The 20,733-nt window shown below is 33.5% G+C and overlaps 1 protein-coding gene across 1 annotated transcript; it reads right to left on the reverse strand.

Moving 5' to 3' along the window:
- Positions 1-1,390: 1,390 nt before the first annotated feature.
- On the reverse strand, positions 1,391-15,475 carry LOC104891108 (uncharacterized). Its single transcript, XM_010676760.3, has 5 exons — positions 15,138-15,475; positions 14,189-14,294; positions 13,834-14,073; positions 2,831-2,939; positions 1,391-1,805 (listed from the first exon to the last, which is right to left on the reverse strand). Exons 1-5 carry the CDS (start codon positions 15,375-15,377, stop codon positions 1,724-1,726), a joined length of 777 nt encoding a protein of 258 aa, XP_010675062.1. The 5' UTR covers positions 15,378-15,475; the 3' UTR covers positions 1,391-1,723.
- Between the last annotated feature and the right edge of the window lie 5,258 nt (positions 15,476-20,733).

The raw sequence follows: 20,733 nt of genomic DNA on the forward strand, positions 1-20,733 counted from the left end.
TAACAAAGGGGGTCCACTTCATTTTCATCCCCCTCTCACCTTGTCCCATGTGGTGATGAACTCACCTTGGCCAACTCCATTTGAGATCATTCTTACGATATGTGCATCCGCCTTCTCTCCTTTTTTTTTTTTTCTCTCTCTCCTATTTCTTTAATGAATTTTATTACCTCTCTTCTCGTGATCTACAAATTAGGTCAACCATTAATCACACTCTTACATTATAATTTGTTTCTCCTATTTAGTGTTGCTTTGGAGGATTGTTGCCTATTGACGAAGAGGGAAAAGAGAAATCTCCCAGATGTGCATCTTCCAATTACAACATTTTGGTAGAGAACTTCCAATGCCCGTCATTAGTTACTCTATACCAAATGGCTTCTTCCATATCTCGTTCTTATTACATCTTTTCTTCATCTACCCAGACGTGGTTCAAGATAATATTATGTCTAATTGAAATAAGTAAGCTAATGTCTAGCTTTTTTGACCCATTTATTTAAGAAACCTTTAGCGAAAATGACAATCTTTTTTGTTTTTGCTTTGCCAGTACTACTACATCTACTATTAGAAAATTAATTTGGAAACCAAAAACAGATTGACGACAGTACAAAGTATAACCGGTAAGAAGGGCTACCTCTATCTAACATTGACTTTACTTAACTTTCTTGAACCCACTTAAATTGAAGTCTAAATCCGCCACTGCAAAGGCCAACAAAAATTAGTTACGGTCAAACAAACACCGGAGCAAGATAGGTACATGTAAGCCAGATACACTACAAGCTAAGCACTAAAACATCACACGGTAAGGATAGGCAACTTGTCTAGTTGAGCTTTCTTTAAACATGACTACACTATTGATATGAAGAGATTACAAAGATAACTAAATATTTGGTGCCATACAACATTTGGCAACAATGGGAGCATATGAGTTATGGAATGCGGCTCGGAGACATGGTAAGTTCGCTATCCAAAAGATTGTTATAGATATCTTACTAGTCCGATTTTGGGTCCGAAATGTTATAAGTCTACGAATTAAACTGGTTCCAATCCAGTTTTGGACCGATGAACACCTTTAATTTTGATGAACTGTAAATGGAAGTCCTTGTTTTCTCTCCTCTATATTTTGATCAAGCACAATTCTTCCTCACCCTCATCCTGAGTTTTCGCTCTAAAAAATGAGTTTTGAGTCAAATTCAAAGTCACTTTTATCCACATTCTGTTTGCTGTTAACATTGGAGTACACTATGACACTTAATAGTTACTTTTTGGCCTAGATTTTAAGATCTCCATGTGATGAGGAAACAAAATAAATCACCTGATGGACATCTTCCAATTTACAACATTCTGCTAGAAAGCTTTGCTAAGAAAAAAAGACTTTGACAACATGAACACGATCTTCGATTTCAAAGTTATACTATTAAAAACACAAAGTGCATAGAAGTGTTCCAAAGAGAATAACGTAACGAAATCATATCAATGGTAATTACAACTATGTACATTTTGATTAGTGAACAAAACAAAGAAACACACTAGTTTAAGAAGATATGTCGGTAATCTTCATAGATCTTAGATAACAAAGTTATATCAGATAAACAAAGTGCATCCAAGTTTTCAAAGAGAATAACATGACAACACCATATCAATGTTATTTACAACTATTTACATTTTGATTAGTGAACAAAAACAAATAAACACACTAGTTTAAGATGTGACGTTAATCTTCATAGAATCATAAGGACTTCAGTACAAGTTTAGAAGTATGGTGTACACCCTGGGCAGCAAGTTTCAGCACAGCACGACTTTGGTACAACCTGCACAAGTGAATATATATGTGAGAAACAAGAATGGCATGATTTGCATCTGTTAGCTCAAAGCTACAAGCTTTTTTTTTTGCTTCTCCAAATTACTTCAATAATGTCATTCAAGCCAGAGTTAGTACCAATATCCTACAATTCAAACGATTGTAAAAAAAGTTGCGCAAGGGATACAGGAGCACAAAATATTTCAAACAATCCCCCGTTGCTCCTCATCAACATCTCTCCACAACAGATAAAATTCAAAAGACACAAAAAGCGACTTTAGGGTTGAGGCTCCATTGACATTGATGGTAGCACAAGACTCTTCCATATTTCAAGCAACGCACAATTTCAGCTTGTCTACGAAAATGACTTGCTAATTATCTTGGCATTGATTTTTTTTCTTTGGCAGTAGAAAAGGCCAGTCAATAGCCTATCTAGTTAAATATAATTAAGGCTGCGCACACCTATATCTCCCGACTGTACCATAGGTGGGAGAGTCAGGTAATTGTATATGATACGGTGAAAACTGAAAATAAGTACGAAAAGGGAAGCATAGATTGATGAAGAGAGAAGAGAGGCATATCAAACAACTTCTTCATTGGCTACTTATAACGCAAAAGCCTAACAGAAAGCACCAAGCAGCTACAAAAAGGTTTGGGGGCTCAGGGTATTATTCAGGATATATGTTTATAAATAGAACTTTGGAAACCCCAAGAAAAATAACATATATATTGCATCCTTTTTTGTGCAACAAAGTAGGTGACTAGTAATGTATAACAATTTAGAAAAGTTATTTTTTTTTTGTTATTTATGTATTAGTTATTTAATTAAATTTAAGAGTTGTAACTTGTAAGCACAAACCATATCTTAGATATGTTTAACAGTGTCCATTGATCACCTTGTCAAGTCACATAGTAAACCATCAAAGATAGGGAGGGAAAAATCGATAGTGGAAGGGGAAAGGAAGGTTATCATGTTCACTTTCCAACATTTTAAGGAAAAGGTAGGAAGAGTTTTTTGTTTGGAAGTCAACTGACCCTGCTAGAGCGAGTCCCCAAGTAGAAAGGGCATAGAACAGCTTCCCAGCATGCCATATACTCAACATCCTCTCAACCTTATTCATTCCATCAAGTGAACCTGTCACAGCTGCAATGATCAAAGCCACGAGTCAATACTGCATACGCTTCACAAGGAGTAGTCAAGGTGTAAAACACAACAGCAAAAATAATGTAAATCGGACACCTCAGTACCCATATGATCCTATGTTTCCTTATTAGACTGACAAATACCTTACAAAGAAGAGTTGACATCTTGTTCTACGGAAGAGTTTACCTCATTGCTACTAACCTTATATGCAAGCATTAAAAACATATAGGAAATTAAATCAAATGCTTCAGAAAAATTGTTCACAAAATTTCACAAGGAAAAATATGACATCATCTATATTTAAAAATTCATTATTAATAAAGCAATGTAATAAAAAGAAAGAAACTAGACGTGTGACATAGTGTTTTTCACTTGTTTAGTTTCCTTTCATTGTGCTTGCCTAACCACATCCACTTCTCCGTCCAATCCATTTGTAGCATATAATGATATAACCAACATCATAAAAATGTTCTCGTAGAGGTAAGACCCACAAAAACTCTTTGTGTCCAAAATTTGAGAATACTTTTTCCAAGATTCGAGTGAGTACATTGGCGAACAAACGTAAACAACTGTCCTTTTTCTTTTAGATTAATTGATGGAGAACCTACCAAAGTACTAATTTTATGTCGGTAGCTACACATTCCAAAACGCGTTGTGCAACGTCATTTAGTTTGTCAAATATAGCAAGTCAAAGTGATACCTTGTTAGTAAAATAAGATATCAGGTGCTCAAGCATATATTGTTTGATATTCATATCTTGGAAGGTTTACAACATTTATAAGATTGACATTTAGGAACTCCTTGAAAAATGAAAAGACAATAGCTACATCTTCAAATATGAAATCTTCAACATGACATACATAGGTAATAAATTCACAATATTGTACCGGAAAGAGGAAGCAAAGTTATCCATTCATGCACATCGCCTATAATTTTTCAAAAATAAAAATCAAGGGTTGAATTTTATACTCATCTCACGGCATGATTAGTATCTAATCGCATCCGAGAAGCATTAGAAATAGCAATAAATTATTGTAATGAAAATGTAGTTCAACGAAACCATTTTCTTTGATTCATATCTACAGATTTTAAAAAAGGTTTTGAATAAAAAAAGTAATTTAATTATAAATGGATATAGTTAACTTATGCATACTAAGTAGATATGCACCTGTTTATAAGAATACAGAGAACAATAATCACATATTAATAATATTGTCTAAATATAAATAAAGAAATGCATGTGCCTGTAATACATATATTTAGATGGTGTACTCTAGGATCTTTTACATGTAAACCACATGCAACAATAATAAGAAAAATATTAACTTGCCGGAATTCGTTCCAAAGTGCTCACCATAAGTGTCCTAAGTACAGGCGAAAACAATAGTATTAAGACAATTGTGTGTTAAATGAATATAATTACCGTAGATAAACAAGAATTACTTGTTTAAAAAGGGGAATACGTCATATCCATTACTATTAGTTCTCTATGACTGAATTTCCTCCGGCATATTCAATTGGCGAAACATACAGAACTAATCCCATTGCATCTAAAGTTAATAAAAAAATTTAATTAAAAAATTGTTTTTTACAAGATCGGTATGTATTCAAAAAATGGTAAAAAAATTTATCAAAGACTATCAATATGGTTGACATTAATATGCGACCGTTGTATAACAAATAAATTGTAGTAAATGTAGGTATTCCAATATCATCATCTTTTTCACGTATAACATTTGTTTCCTCTGTCATTAACATTTGTTTTCGGTAAGGGACAATTTTCTCATCAGCACGAGACTACTTGTATACCACGGAGTACATAAATGGATCCATCTTGGAACCTTCCAACGAAATTTTCAACATGGAACGAAAAATTAGTACAGCCCACCACCCTATCAAAAACCCAAAAGAAATGAAAAATCATAGAAAAGTAAATTATTCAAAAATGATTAGAATTCTAACATTTAACTTGACAAAAAAACATTTCTTAGATTTGTTTAGTTGTTCTCGATGAGTGTAATTGAACACTTTGTAATTACAAACTAATCAAGCTAGTACATCATATCATTTACCTATATTCTAAGATTTACCTATTTTAACTTGTGGTACGTCGACACGATGTACTAACTCGATTAGTCCGTAATTACAATGTGTTCAATTACACTCTACGAGGAACAACTAAGCAAATCTAGAAAATGTTTTCTGCCGAGGTAAATGTAAGAATTGAAAGTTTTAATTAATTTATTTTTCTATGAACATTGATTTTTTGGGGGTTTTTTATAGTGTGGTGGGCATCAAATGCACTATATTTTCGTCCCATGTTGAAAAAACTTCATAGAAAGATTCGAAAATGGATTCATTTATATAAAGGTAGTCATGCTGATGAGAGAAATTGTCCCAAACTGGAAACAATTGATAATAGTGGTGAAAACAAATGTATACGTGAAAAGGATGATGGGGGACATGGGGACAGATGTCCCCCCACTTTAAAAAAAAAAAAAAAAAAAAAAAAAATTGAAAAAAAAAACACGTTGCAGTCAGGTTGGAGAGTGGAACGCGTGAAATTTTTGAAAGAAAAAAAAGAAGCGCTTAAGAGGAGAGAGAGAGATTGAGTCTTTGAGGAAGAAAGAGAAAGTAGAAACCCTAAGTTGTCGACGGCGTACCGACGGTCGACGGTCCACTGTCGACCGGAGAAGGCGGAGATTCACGCCGACGCGAAAAAGTGAAGACTCGAACTATCGAACAGTAGAAGAAGGCCACCCACCGGAGATTTAGCGATTCAAGCGAATTGCGAACTCTCGCTGGAGATTCACGCACCGACGCACGGCCACCCACCGCTGACTCACCGACTCGCCGGCCTCCAACTCCCGATTCACGCACGGCCAAGCATAAATCAGTTTGTAAGTTTTCTTAAAATCTTAACTAACCCTAAGTTTTAGTTTAAGTTTTTTTTAAGGTAATACTTTAAATTTACAATTTACATTGTTTAGTTGTGAATTACTGAATTATGATATTTGTAAAATGTTAATTTGTGATTGTGGAATGTGGATTTATGGTTGTTGATTGATTTGTTGATTGTAAAATGTTAATTTGTGATTGTGGAATGTGGATTTCGGTTTGATTGTTTGAAGAGGAATACTTTGATATGTAATTGATTAAGGTTTATCAATTTAATAGGAAATGTCAAGTGATTGTGATTCACATCCACCTAATTCTAACAAGTCCAAGGCTAAGGGAAAACAACCCGATCTTCGACAATTTCTCTTTAAAAGAATGAAATCTCAAGAAACTTCTTCACCCGCTCATAGTGAAACACCTCAAAATGAATCTCCTTCATTTACCTCTCCTCAAACTCATGATGTTGATATGGATGTTGGTGGTTCAAATACTAGTAATGTACCATTAGAGGAGGAGGAGGAGGAGGAAGAAGAAGACTTAGTATATGATGTTAAATTACTTCCTCATGATCCGGGAAAAAGAATGAACATAATGAGTTATCCCTCAAATCAAAGAAATGCGGTGAGGAGAGCTTATATTCTTAAAAAACCATGTCAACCAAAAACTCATGACTTTCCTCAAAGATCGGTTTCCGGTTTACGTCGTTTTAGTGTTAATTGGTTCAAGAAATGGGATTGGCTTGAATATAGCATTGATAAAGATGCCGCATTTTGCTTTGTGTGCTACTTGTTCAAGAATGATGTCGAAATTAATATGAGGGGTGATGCATTTGTTGATGGAGGGTTTAGGGCATGGAATAAACCGGAAAGATTTGAGAAGCATGTTGGTGGAATAAAAAGTGTTCATAATCTTGCTTATGAAAAGTACGTGAATTTAAGAGATGGAAAAAAGACTTCAATTGTGAATGTGTTTGACAATGTAAGTGAGGTGACAAAAAAGGAATATCATATTCGTTTGAAAGCATCTTTGAGTTGTTTACGATTTCATTTGCGCCAAGGGTTGGCATTTCGCGGACATGATGAGAGTGATGAGTCTTATAATAAGGGTAATTTTCTTGAGCTTTTGAGATGGTTAGGGGAAAGGGTTGAAGAAGTGAAAAAACATACATTAGAAAATGCTCATAAGAATTGTCAAATGACTTCTCCTCCGATTCAAAAGGACATTATTACTTGTTGTGCAAAAGAAACCACTAAATGCATAATATAAGAGTTTGGTGATGATTATTTTGCTATATTGGCCGATGAATCAAGTGATGTGTCTCAAAAAGAACAACTTGCTCTTCTTTTGCGTTTTGTGCATCGTGATAGTGGTAAGATTATGGAGAGATTTTTGGGTATTGTTCATGTTAGCGATACTACCGCTTCGTCTCTTAAAAATGTCATTATGTCTTTACTTGTGGAGCATTCTTTGAGTCCATCTATGATAAAAGGACAAGGTTATGATGGTGCAAGCAACATGAGAGGTGAAGTAAATGGTCTTAAGACTTTAATCATGAACGATACTCCGAGAGCCTACTACATACATTGTTTTGCTCATCAACTCCAACTTATACTAGTAGCCGTTGCTAAAAAAAATGATACTTGTGGTTGGTTATTTGAGATACTTGCAAACTTGTTACAATGTGATTGGGGTTTCTTGTAAAAGAAGGGACATGCTTCGACAAAGCCAAGCTCAACATGTAGCTTAAGCATTAGAGGTTGGGGAAATTGATAGTGGAAAAGGTTTGAATCAAGAACTTGGTTTGAAAAGGCCCAAAGATACGCGTTGGGGGTCTCATTTCAAGTGTATTTTAAATATCATCAACTTGTTTCCTTCTATTGTTGAGGTACTTGTGTATATTGGGAAACATGGTTCGTCGGAAGACAAGTTCAAAGCTCAAATTGTTTTAGGCTCATTGGAGTCATTTGATTTTATTTTTATGGCTCATTTGATGTTAGACTATACTTGGGTACACAAATGATTTGTGTGTTGCTTTGCAAAAAAAAGAGCAAGATATTGTGAATGCCATGGGACTTGTTAATTCCACAAAAAATGTGTTGCAAAAAATGAAGGAACAAGGATGGGAGATACTCTTACACAAAGTTACTTCATTTTCAACTAAGCACAAAGTTGAAGTACCTAACATGGATGCTCTTTATGTTCCCCAAAGGAAGATCAAGGCGTTTTGTTGAACAAGCAACAAATCTACATCATTTTCGAGTTGGAATTTTTTTGGAAGTGATTGATTTGCATCTTCAAGTTGATAATCGATTTAATGAGAGGAACATGGAGCTACTTACATGCATGGCTTGCCTAAGTCCCAAAGGTAATTTCTCTTCCTTTGACAAAGAAAAGATTTTCAAACTTGCCTCTTTTTATCCCGAAGAATTTTCTAGTGTTGATGTGATGGCTCTTGAACTTCAACTTGATGTATTCATGGATAATATGCTAAGTGATGAAAGATTTTGTGGTTTGCAAGATCTTAATTCTCTTTCCATGATGCTTGTTGAAACAAAGAGGCATGAGAATTTTCCACTTGAATATTTGCTCATCAAGTTGATGTTGATTCTTCCCATTGCTACGGCGAGTGTTGAAAGGGTGTTTTCCGCAATGACATGTGTCAAAAATAAGTTGCGAAATAGCATGGGCGATCAATTTATGAATGATTGTTTGGTAACTTTTATTGAGAAGGAGGTGTTCTTACAAGTTCCCGATGAAAAAATCATTGATCACTTTCAAAATATGAAGACCCGAAGGATGAAGTTGTAATTTTTATTTTAATTTTTTTTTTGTCATTTTTCTTAGATTGTAAGACTATAAGCATTTTGGAAATTTGAATGTAAAACATTAAGTATTAAACAATTTATGGTGTATTGTTTTTTTTTTTACATATTTTTTTCCGAATGTTTGACGGTCGAATTTTGTCCCCCCACTTTGAGAATCCTGGCTCCGCCACTGGATGATGACATTCCAATACTTACATTTACTATAATTTAGTTTCTTTGCAACGGTTGCATATTCATGTCAACCGTACTCAGCGGGTGTTTTCTTACCATTTTTGGAATACTTATCTTGAAAAACACAAATTTTTTATTAGAATTTTTTTATCATTTTCAAATGCAATGAGATTAATTTTTATATGTTTTGAGCCTGAAACAAGTAATTCTTATTTACTTGCCGTAATCATATTCATTCAACAAACAATTGTATTAACATTATCGTTTCTACCCGTATTTGGCTAGTTACAAGGTTTGGAAAGATTTTGTGCACGTTCCTTACTAATGACAACCTTAATCAAAATGATATTTGTCTTATTATCGTTGCGTGTGGTTACATGTAAAGAGATCATATTGTACACCATCTAACTATACGTATTATTCGGCACATGTATTTTTAATTTATATTAATGAGAATATTATTAATATGTGATAATTTTTCTATGTATTTCCTACAATCAGAATATCACACCAGGAATTATGTTAACCTAAGAAATGAACTTACTACTACCTTATCTACTTAGTATGCATGAGTTAACTATATATAAAGTATAATCTAAATTACTTTTTTTATTCAAAAACGTTCTTAAAGTTATATAAATGAATAAGAGAAATTGGCAAAGAAAAGGATTCCATGGTTCATTGAACTACATCCTCATTACAATCATCTATTACTATATTTAATGCTCCCAAATCCAAGTAACTACATTTCATGTCGTGAGAAGAGTAAATAATTCTACCCTTGATTTTTATTTTTGAAAAAAATTATAAACGATATACATGAATGGATAACTTTGCTTCATATTACAGGTATAATATTGTCTAATTGTTCCCTATGCATGTCATGTTGAACATATTGATAATTGCATACATGAAGCATGTAATTGTTGTCTCAAAAAAGTTTCCATTCTCAAAGGAGTTACTAGGTATCGATCTTGCAATCTTATGAATGTTGTAACCATTCCTGAATATATATATATATATATATATATATATATATATTATATATATATATATATATATATATATATACTAGTATTATATGCACGCGATGCGTGCGAAATCATTATCTGGCGAAATCAATTTCGTATTTACATATAGCAATAATTTGCAAAAGAAATTATTTACAAATTTTCGTCAATAATATGTAATAATAAAGAAAGTAAATAAACATTTGATATAGTGAAGCATGGTGAAGCAACAGTCTGTACTTAAGCTACTTAATATGCTATTGTTATATTATTACTACACAAAATAATAATACCTATATGTACCTATAGAGTCTGTACTTTAGCTATTTAATATGCTATTGTTATATTATTACTACTCAAAATAATAATAAATTTGTTTAAGGTAAGATGAAGGGGACTCACTTGAGGGGGATAAGGGAAAATCCTCAAATGAGTCCCACCAAGAATTTTGATCCCTACACATCAGGGATATGAGGTGGGAAACGACGTCACTACTCCACCACCTCAACCTCACTCAAAATAATAATACATATATGTACCTATATATTTATAATTGAAAATTTAAAGGTTTTTGGTCGCTTTTTATGGATCTTTGTTTTTTCTTTTGTAACCTAATTCAATTTGTAGTCCAAGTTCGATGCTCTGATTATGACAAATGATATTTCACATTTTCAATTTAAAAGACCTCAACCTCACTCAAAATAATAATACATATATGTACCTATATATTTATAATTGAAAATTTAAAGGTTTTTGGTCGCTTTTTATGGATCTTTGTTTTTTTCTTTTGTAACCTAATTCAATTTGTAGTCCAAGTTCGATGCTCTGATTATGACAAATGATATTTCACATTTTCAATTTAAAAGAGAAAGATATTTATTAAATAATCTATTACAAATAAAATCAATACTTGACGTGCCTAAATTATTTTTGACTTTTTTTCGAAATGAAATTGTTTTGACTTTAAAATAGACAACGTAAATAATCTTTTTAGAATAAAACTTTAAAATTATTCAAAATACAATATACTTTAAACTAATTAGATTACATCAATTACAGGAGATTACATGACCCCGATATAGTCTATCATTATTCCGAGGTTAGAGGTGGTAGAGTTGTGGTATCACTTCGCATTTTATATCCCTAAAGTCTAGGTATCAGACCTCATAAGACTCATTTGGCCCCTCAAGTGAGCTCCCTTAATCTTACCTTTAAAAAAAAAATCTATCATTATTCTAATATTGACAAAAATATCTCAACATGTCTAATTTTAAGAAACCGATTAATATAGTGCAAGTTTTACCAAGATATAAATGTCCTATATTTATTTATTTATTCCAAAATTAAAATCAGCCCAATTTATAAATTTAAAAATGGAGAAGACTCTGGCCTTAGTCGTTAGAATACAATTGTACCAACAATCTATATGTATTTTCTACTTTTATAATGTTTGTGCAAATTATAGTCGCTGCTGCAGCTGCATCTGAACTTCCTTTTGTTGCTTCATTATTATCTTCTACCCATTTTCTCTCTCTAAAGTCAATCCCCTAGCCTTCCACCCCCTTTTCTCAGCCTCTCTCTCCTCCCTTCGACACCCCCACAAATCTCACCCGGCCCAAGGCCCCAGCTACACAATTGGAGAAGATGAAAAGCAGATGAATTGAAATTTGTGTTTCCCATCCTAATATTACTCTAACCAGCAATCATATAAAATCTAAACAAATAAACCCATTGAGAAATATACAATCAACAACAATTCTAACATCAACGTAAAATCACAACTCTAGATAGAGAAAGTCTTAAAGTGAAAATAAGAGATTTCTCCTCAAAACCCCCCAAAACTAAGAACTAAGTAGACAAAAAAAAATATAAATAAAGTGAAATTATCAAGAAAAAATTAAGAAAATGTTGTGATTAATAGGACTTACATAGTATTAGCATGCTAAATATCTGCTTCTATCACTTTGGGAAAATCCTCGTACGACTTTCGCAAGGGAAACCACGTACATTTCCAAAAAAAAATCAATATTTCTCTCTCCTCTACACTTTAACTATTATCCTCAAATTTACCCAGGTACATCAAAAGCAAACGAAACAGAAAAAAATTCCCAATACCACCATCAAATTCAATTAAGTTGATTAAAACCCATAAACTAAATGATTGTACACGAAAAATCACCAGATAAATTTCCAAAAATCCTAAAAAAGGTGCAAAATACATATAAAAACTGTTTGTGTTTAGACTATGGAAGAAGTTTTCTCTCTTTTTGAAAAATAAGAAGTAAAATTAGCCCTTTCTGGATTATTCTTTGAATTTCTTTTGATATTTTTTAATATGAGAAATCGAAAATGATGGATGGATGAATGAGTGTAGTGGAAGAGGAGATAGGAGGAAGAATTGGGAAGGCAAGATTTTTGTAACTGTCATGGACCGTGGGAAGTTAGAGTCATTTAGTTGGGGAGAAAAGTGAGATACAATTTAGTTTTGAAACTGCCGGTAAACTGCCTCGATTTTCTTTTTTTTTTCTTACAAAATTGTTGTAATTTGATTATTTTAGTAAGGGTTGAATTGGGGATTTAATATTTTGGTGTCCTACCCCTCTTCACATATAGAATAGAGATATATTCTTGAACACCCAATATTTTATGAAATTGATATCTTATTTTATTAAAGAGGTTATTATTCCGACTTACTATATGTGACACAAGTGGTACTTTAGGAGTTACAATACTAAATGACCTTGCACAACACGTTTGGGATGCTTAACTACTGACATAAAATTAGTACTTTATCATAATATCCAGCTATTACATATAATCTTTTAATTTTTAAACAAATTGTATTTAAAAAAAAAAGGCAATTGTTTATGTTTATCTTATAATGTTAGTCATGTGTTGTAGGTCGATTAGGCGGAGGAATGCATGTGGACGTGGTTACACAAGCACAATGGAAGCAATTTAAACAAGTTAAAAACACCATCTTACACGTTTATATACTTTATTTTTGTTACATTGTTGCACTATCAAGGTTTTTCTAGAGATAGGTGATATCATTTTTTTTTCCTTAACAAAAACCTGTGAACAATTTGCTTACATATTATTTCAAGTTATTAGATGTAACTAGTTATTAGGCACGGGCTACGCCCCGGGTAAGAAAAATTTTCATTTATTAATATTATAATTTAAGATGATAACACTAATTATTATTTGGTCTAGTGGTTAAGACTTTAGTGTATGTTCTTGAGGTTCCGGGATCAAACCTTACACTATGCAATTTCTAATTTTTTTTATTGTTGTGGATTGCATGGAGTAAACTCCCTTAGGGAGAGCGCCACGTGGCACCGTTTCTGACTTATGCACGCCTTTTAATATATTAGTATAGATTACGCAATTAATTCAACTTTTTATATGTTTTCGCACACATCCCATGCATATAAGGCTGATCATTATTCTATCCACGGTGGGGTTTTTTATAGAAAAATCCAAATCACATCATATACATGAAGCAAAATCCACAAGCTCGGCACTTAAAATGCATTTCATTTTCAAGGGGATAACTCGAATATGTGAACCAAATCTGGATGAGGCTTACCATATCCTAAATGAAAAGCCAGCCCATATATGTAAAAGCTTTTACAAACCTAAATGGCAGCTTATGTCACAATCAGGAAACTTAAATTGCCCAGTTATTTCAATAAAATAAGTTAATTAGAACTTGAAAAGGCTTTAGTGGCTCTTCCCCCCACCCTTGAGGATTCTTCAAAACTATCATCAGCTAGACAACTTAAAACCATTGCTATTGATTCAATGAAGACACATAAGATCAATTCTTTGGGACACACAATGCGTTGAGAACAAACTTGATGGAATAGGAAATTCTACTGGTGGCCAACTACTTAAGAGATTTACTTCATCAAATAATGATACCATAAACTAGAGATAAATAATTCTACGAAAATAATTAAGGTCTAAAAGCCAGCATAAACTTACTTTTCTGTAGTTGCTCGGGAGTCAATTTCTGCAACTTTGGATTAGACACGATGCATCGAGCAATAAAATTAGCAACACCATCCACCACATGTTCCTCACATATTACAACATAATTTTCGTCATCTATACCACTGCGTTCCTCAGTGGTTCCAGGAACCATAGATTCAGTGACCCACACCCACCAACTGGGTTCTTCTTGGTCAACATTGATTAGAATTTCAACAGCTTCCAAGTCTTCTCCTGAATGATAAAAAAGCCCCCCATAGACGGCCAATATCAGGACTTAAGGTGGGAAATCAATAAGATCCCTTCTCATTGTACAAATTACAATTCCAAGTACAAATGACCAGCATACCTGTAGGCTCTTTAAAAGGAAACTCCTTTGCAATTCCATCACGCATAGATTGGAGTTGAGTCAAGAAGTGTTTAGAATCTACAGCCGCTACAAGGCGTTCGTGCAGCTGCATTCACAGAACAAAATACTCAAATCAACCAAAGCACATTCTGATACAGTCATAGTGTCATACTGATCACAAAGACTTATCATGTTCAATCCTTCCTTCTTAATCATACAAAATCACGCTGACTGATACAAAAATCTTGACCAAACCGAACTTCCCAGAATAGAAACACACATATTGCAGAACATACATATCATCCAATTTTATTTTTTTCACCATTTTAATGACTTTTATGTTTGATCCTTAAAGTTTCCTCAAATCTTCAATTTCTTTTTTGACATTTGTTTTTCTCCATACCTCCAATATATAAAACAATTAGCGGACCCCAAATCATATTGGGATTAAGACTTTGTTGTTGTTGTTGTTGTCGTTGTTGTTAATTATAATCTTTCAAACCCTAATAATTCAAAGAGGTAATATCAACTTTTCTTTCAATCATTAATCACCACCTTCTGAAATTCCCAAAAAAAATAATCTTCCACAGATAAATTTCCCCAATAAGCCAAATAGTCTGTCACTCTACCTTTTCCCTCCTAAATTCCAACAACTTTAGCCCTAATTACTCGTTTCCTTACTAAAATTACAAGACTCAAAATAAATCACAATCCACATAAAACCCAATTGTTTTCCCCAACTCACTAATTGCATTCACAAATCAAACAAACCTAGAAAGAGTAATCAAAGTTAAGAACATACATCAGGAGGGCAATCATCCCAAATCACCAATCCCACGTGAAATTAAATAACAACCCACATCAAACCCAATTGTCTTCTTCCCAAAACCATCAATCACACAAATCAAACAAACACAGAAACAAAAATGAAAGTTATTTAAGAACATACATCGGAAGGGCAATCTTTGAGAAAACAAGGAGAAGAAGAAATATTCTGAAGAAGCTTCAAATTCTGCTCTAGTAATTCCTTCAAACGCTTGTTCTCTCTACGAAGATCTTCAACATCTTCGGCGGCGGATTCATCGGAATTGTGGTTCTTGTGGTGGAGGAGTTCGGCGGCAGACCACGCAAGTTCCGCTACTTCAACGACGGTCTTCGCCACTTCTACCGCACCTTTTGCGTGCGCCATCGTTTTATCTGATTACAGTGGAGTAAAAGTTGTGTTGATTTTGGGTGAAGAATTAGAATACCCCCGCAATTAGGAAAGAGTTGTTCGGCTATATCGTTACTAGTCTTACATGCACGCTATGCGCGCGATAATGTGTGATAGGATAATAACATATGAAGTAGAAAATAAAATAATTGGGTAGAAAAACTGTCTTTATATTTTGTTTTCTCAAAAAATTGATATTTAGTTTAAATTTCCAACTTTCCCCCCTTTTTCATTCAAATGACACAGTTAGTTATCTCTCTATTTTATTTCTTTTATTCTTTTTTATTTTATTTTTTGGTGTCCCCATGTGTTGCTTTATATAATAGAGATCTCCTTTCGAATCGGGGAGTTTGATAAGTGGGAGATGCCGGATCTTGGACACCAAGGCCGGTTTTCTCCAACTTCTTTTTAGTTCAATTCAATTCGATTATGTTGAATTCAGTCAAGCTCTGGACAATACTTTTACTCTCACATATCAGTATTCATTTCAGTTCAGTTTAATTCAGTTCAGTTCAATTGTTTTATGCTGAAGAGAACAAGCTCTTAAAGATTTTAGGGAAATTCTACATGGTGGCCTCCTGTTTTGGATTTTTCTACTTGGTGGCATGTCAAAAAAAAAACTTATACCAAATTACCTCCTACTCTGATTAATTATACTTAGTGACCTTAATCTACTTAATAGCTAACTTGTCATTTAAAGTAAATTTACTAACCTACCCCTAATTAATTAACCTCAAAACTTCCCCTGTCATATTTTTCAGGCCATAGCATGGATGAACCTGGCAGCCGGGTTCTTGTTGGGTTCGACGAAGATCGAACAAGCGTTTTCATTGACGTATTTTTTTTAGTAAACATGCCTGCTAATGGGTAAAAATGAACAAGTGCAATTGAGAGTGAATGTTTAAGCTTCTCTAAAAAGTTGGATAAAAATGTGGTTTGATCTATTCCAATATACGTAGAATTAAGTGAAAAAAGAAAACCTTTTTGTATGGGATCAGTTGATAACATGATTAAATCAGTGGGTCTTAAATGGCAAGGTTTTTTCATGGCTTCAATCTCATATTTTGGTTTTACAAAGCATTCTGGTTGGATTTTGATGGATATTTCTTGTTGTTGACAGTTTGTCATTTTCGTTTATTTTTCCCACGAGGCGTACAAAATGATTTTATATCTTCCGGTGATTAATAAAATAAAGGCTTAAATTGCCGAATTTAGACTCGATTAGTTAAAACATATGCATAGAAAGTATGAGTTGAAGAATCATTCAGGTTTCAATGTCGGCAGTAAATTCGTTTGAAGTTCGAACAACGGAGGCAACGACTGCTTGCATGAAATTCTTGTACAATAGAAACTGAAACAGACAAATTCTTGAAGTCCCCAATTGCACGAAATAATACCTGATGAGTTGTGAAAAAGAATGAAAAATATGACAGGGGAAGTTGAGTTATGGTTAACATGAATCACCAGGGAAGGATTTTTTGTTAGGGAGGGGGGGTTTAAAATTAGGGTATCAACTAGGGGACAGGTTAGTAAATTTACTTTAAACGATGGTTTAGCTAGGTTAAGTGGAATAAGGTCACTAAGGATAATTAGTCAAAATAGGAGGTTACTTGGTATAAATTTTTTTCCGGCCTGCCACCGAGTAGAAAAATCCAAAGTAGGAGGTTACCATGCAGAATTTCCCAAGATTTTAACCAATTAACATAGTTGAAGTCGTAAAAAAGATATATTAGATTCAAAAGTATGTAATTTTTTTTTTGTTTCAAATAGTTGCATCATTTGTTTTTTCATGTTTGCTGATATACTTTTTAAAATGTAAAAATTATATAAAGTTGATATTTAAATATCTTTGTATCGAGAAAAATTTAACAAGATCTCACTTGACTTTATTTTTTTCTTATATAATGGTGAGAGAATGCGTCTTGTTGATTGATAACTAGTGACCAAATGTCAAATGGTGCAACTATTTTGAAATAGAGAAAGTATGTTTCAAGTTATTATCTTACAAAAGCACTAAGAAATGATAGGCCCTTTAACAATGAGTTGCTTAAAAAACAACTAACAGGATCACGTTGGTATCTAAATCTTATGATATTGATAACAAAGTAGTTTGCCAAGTCTTAAGAACCAAGTTCATGTAAACAACCTTTTTTTTGTGTACAAACAACATAAAAGTATAAAAAAACAACATTTTTCGTATCTTGAACAACATTGGTAACATAAAAGTATTTAAAAAAAAACTTTTTGGTATGTGATCAGGTTGAGTCCGGCCCGACCCGGAAATGGTCGTTTTGGGCCAACCTTTTTGGGCCGCGGTCGGGCCCGACTGGACCCGTTTTTTGGGCAAAAATTTTGGGCTCGAGAAACCTAATTTTGAAATAATAGGCTACATTTCGACCCGGTCCAAAAATTGCTCGAAATAACGGGCTTTGTCGTGATTTTTTGGCCCGGCCCGCGGCTTTGCCCCATTGGGGCCACTTTTTTACCAAAGTTTGGCTCGACACGGCCCACGATTACCTCTAATTTTGAACAACATTGGTACCTAAGCATTAAGACTTTGGTACCAATATATTGGTATCAATGTCATAAGACTTACGTGTCAACGTACCCCTGTTGGTATTTGGATTGCTCGAAATAATATATTTTTCGATGTGCTGACTCTTCGGGAGTTCAATCAAGGTTTTCATAGCTATGGCTAATGCTCAACATGCTAGGTATGTAGAGTGTTTGCGAAACAAGCTTAGATTTCTCCACCCCCCATAACATGTTCAAGACTACCCTCTAGGTTTCATGGGCCTTCATTTGGGTTGTCTTCCTTCTGGGGAGGCTACTCAGGTTATTCAAATTGATGGTTCATGGAACAAAAAATCAAAGCGTGCGGGTGCTAGCTGGTTTATGGCTTCACCAGATCATCGCCAACATGTTTATGGAGTTGAAATTTTCCTAGCAAAGTATGCACTTCATGCCGAGATCCAAATGCCTCTCTTGTCCCACAATGGGTCATTGACAAGGGTTTCTCTACTGTCAAGCTCTTAACGGGTTCCACAGGTTGTGTCCAACTTATCAAAGCCAAAGGTTCTATTATTGCTACGCTCGATAGACGACCCATCATATCCTCAACTTGGCTGTCTCTCTGACCGTGTCTATGGTGTGTAAGGTGTCTAAAGACCAAGTGAAAGATGAGCATAATTTAGATAGGCTTTGTTGTATTTTTTCTTGATTGCTTTAGTTTAGTTGTAGCTCTTGTAAAAAAAAACGTACCCTTGTTATTTTATTTTTTTTGGCTGCCAATTAACGGTTAGAGGCGTAAAATTTCTCAAAATCATTAGCCTTATATGCACGCAATATCTAACAACGTATATAAGCCACGTGTCACTTCTCTTACTCTACTAGATTTGTCCATTTGGCTTGCAACAAGATTGAAACCCGTGACATCTTGCTATTATACATAACACAATTATCATCTCAACCAATTTTTATGCTTTAAATTTCCACATTTTTATATTTGTACCTTTTAAATGTTGAGTTTACTTTATTATTTAATTGCGAACGGAAAAAAATACCATCCGCTGCAACGCCTAAGCTCAAATGATAACCTGAAATAAGAAGTTTAGAACAATTGTTCAGAAAACTGACCTTCTATTTAGATGCAATATTTTATTTTATTTTACCTTTTTTCATTAAAATGAAGCAGTTAGTTAACCCTATATTTTTTTTTTATTTTTGTTTTTGTATCCCCATGCATTTTCATATATAATAGATTGCATCTGATAACTTGAAATAAGAAGTTTATAATAGTTGTTCAGAAAATTTGTTCAATGTAGATGCGGTACTTATTTCTTTTTTTCACCTCTTCTTTTGGTTTAAATGAAGCAGGTAGTTATCCCTCAATTTTATTTTCAATTTTTTGGGTGTCCCACACGTGTTTTCATATATAATAAAGATGTACAATAATCATAGTATCTCAAGATTAAATTTTAAAACAGTTAAAAATGGTTTTTCACCAAATACCTCATACTAATTTGTTTATTCACCAAGTATCTTGTATCTCAATGCTTTGAAAATTTACCATATACCCCCGATTTTTCGCAAAAATATACCACATGTCCTTCATGACGAAAGGAAGTAAACTCTGCTAGTCATTAAAGCAATTATGTTAGTTAAAAGGAAAAATTGACAATAGAGGTCTGAACTTTGGGTGATAAATTTAAAAGGAACTATTGATTAACCTGTGTAGGCCCCACTTTATGGGGTCTTAACTTTTAGCGGGCCTTAGTGACTTAAAACTGACTTAATAGGTCATCACTTGTAAAACTTGGGTCACATCAGAAGGGTTAATTGAGGGAGGGATGTAGGAACTAGGTGAGATTTAAAAAAAATTCTTCAGTTTTAAGTTGTCGAGACCTACTAAGAGTTAAGACCCCCTAAAGTTGGGACCTACACAAGTTAATCAATAGTTCAAACCTTTTAAAAATTATCACCCAAAGTTCACACCTCTATTGTCAATTTTTCCTAATTAGAATATCTAAGTACTCCCTCTGTATTTTTTTATCTTTCTCACTTAGAATCTTGACACTATTCACAATTAGAGAGAATCTTTTAGATTTTTCTCAATATATAAGAAAAAACATAGTCATGTGGGATCTTATTTGATTCGTCTCAATGAGTACTTTATTAATATTCAATTATTATAATTTTTACTCATATGTAATGAAAGATATTTAATGTAGAATACGTACATTGGCAAACGTGCAAAGTCAAAGTAGGAAAGATAAAAAATACAGAGGGAGTATCTATCTTCTTCCTCTGCTTTCCTAATTCATGAAACATTATATACTTCCTCCATTTATTTAATAATTGCGATTTAAGAAGAGATTGGAGATTGTAAACGAATAAACTTACAAAAAATTATTTAAACATCCGTCGGAAGGAAGTTTGGGTTATGAAGATTAAACTTAGAAAAATTAATTTGTCCGTTTATTATTTTGAATTTTTTTCTTAAACAACTTTCCCAACTTACCCTTGTTTATTGGAGTATTTGGTGGTGTATACATTATATATTACAGTTTTGTTTTAATTTACCTAATTATTTGTAAATAATTACTTTGACAACTTCTTTTTATCGAACATCAATATCTTATATCACTACTTGGATAACTAACAATTACACACCAACCACACTAACAGCTATCAGCACAACTAACAATTACTCTCATAGCTAAATGCTACTACCACTGTCGAACACGCCCTTAACATCCTAAACTACTAGCTTTTAATGCACGCGATGCGTGCAACACATTTCCCTCAAATTAAACCACTACTCCCCTAATTA

This window comes from Beta vulgaris, chromosome 1 (assembly GCF_026745355.1).
Source record: "Beta vulgaris subsp. vulgaris cultivar EL10 chromosome 1, EL10.2, whole genome shotgun sequence".
NCBI classification, from domain to species: domain Eukaryota; kingdom Viridiplantae; phylum Streptophyta; class Magnoliopsida; order Caryophyllales; family Amaranthaceae; genus Beta; species Beta vulgaris.

Excerpts from the sequence above, each read along its gene's own strand:
- LOC104891108 (XM_010676760.3), bottom strand. The coding sequence starts at position 15,377 with ATGGCGCACGCAAAAGGTGCGGTAGAAGTGGCGAAGACCGTCGTTGAA. Across the intron at positions 2,940-13,833 it reads TCCCGAGCAACTACAGAAAA|CTGTGACAGGTTCACTTGAT; the intron begins GTAAGTTTATGC and ends TGATCATTGCAG. Across the intron at positions 1,806-2,830 it reads TGGGGACTCGCTCTAGCAGG|GTTGTACCAAAGTCGTGCTG; the intron begins GTCAGTTGACTT and ends TCACTTGTGCAG.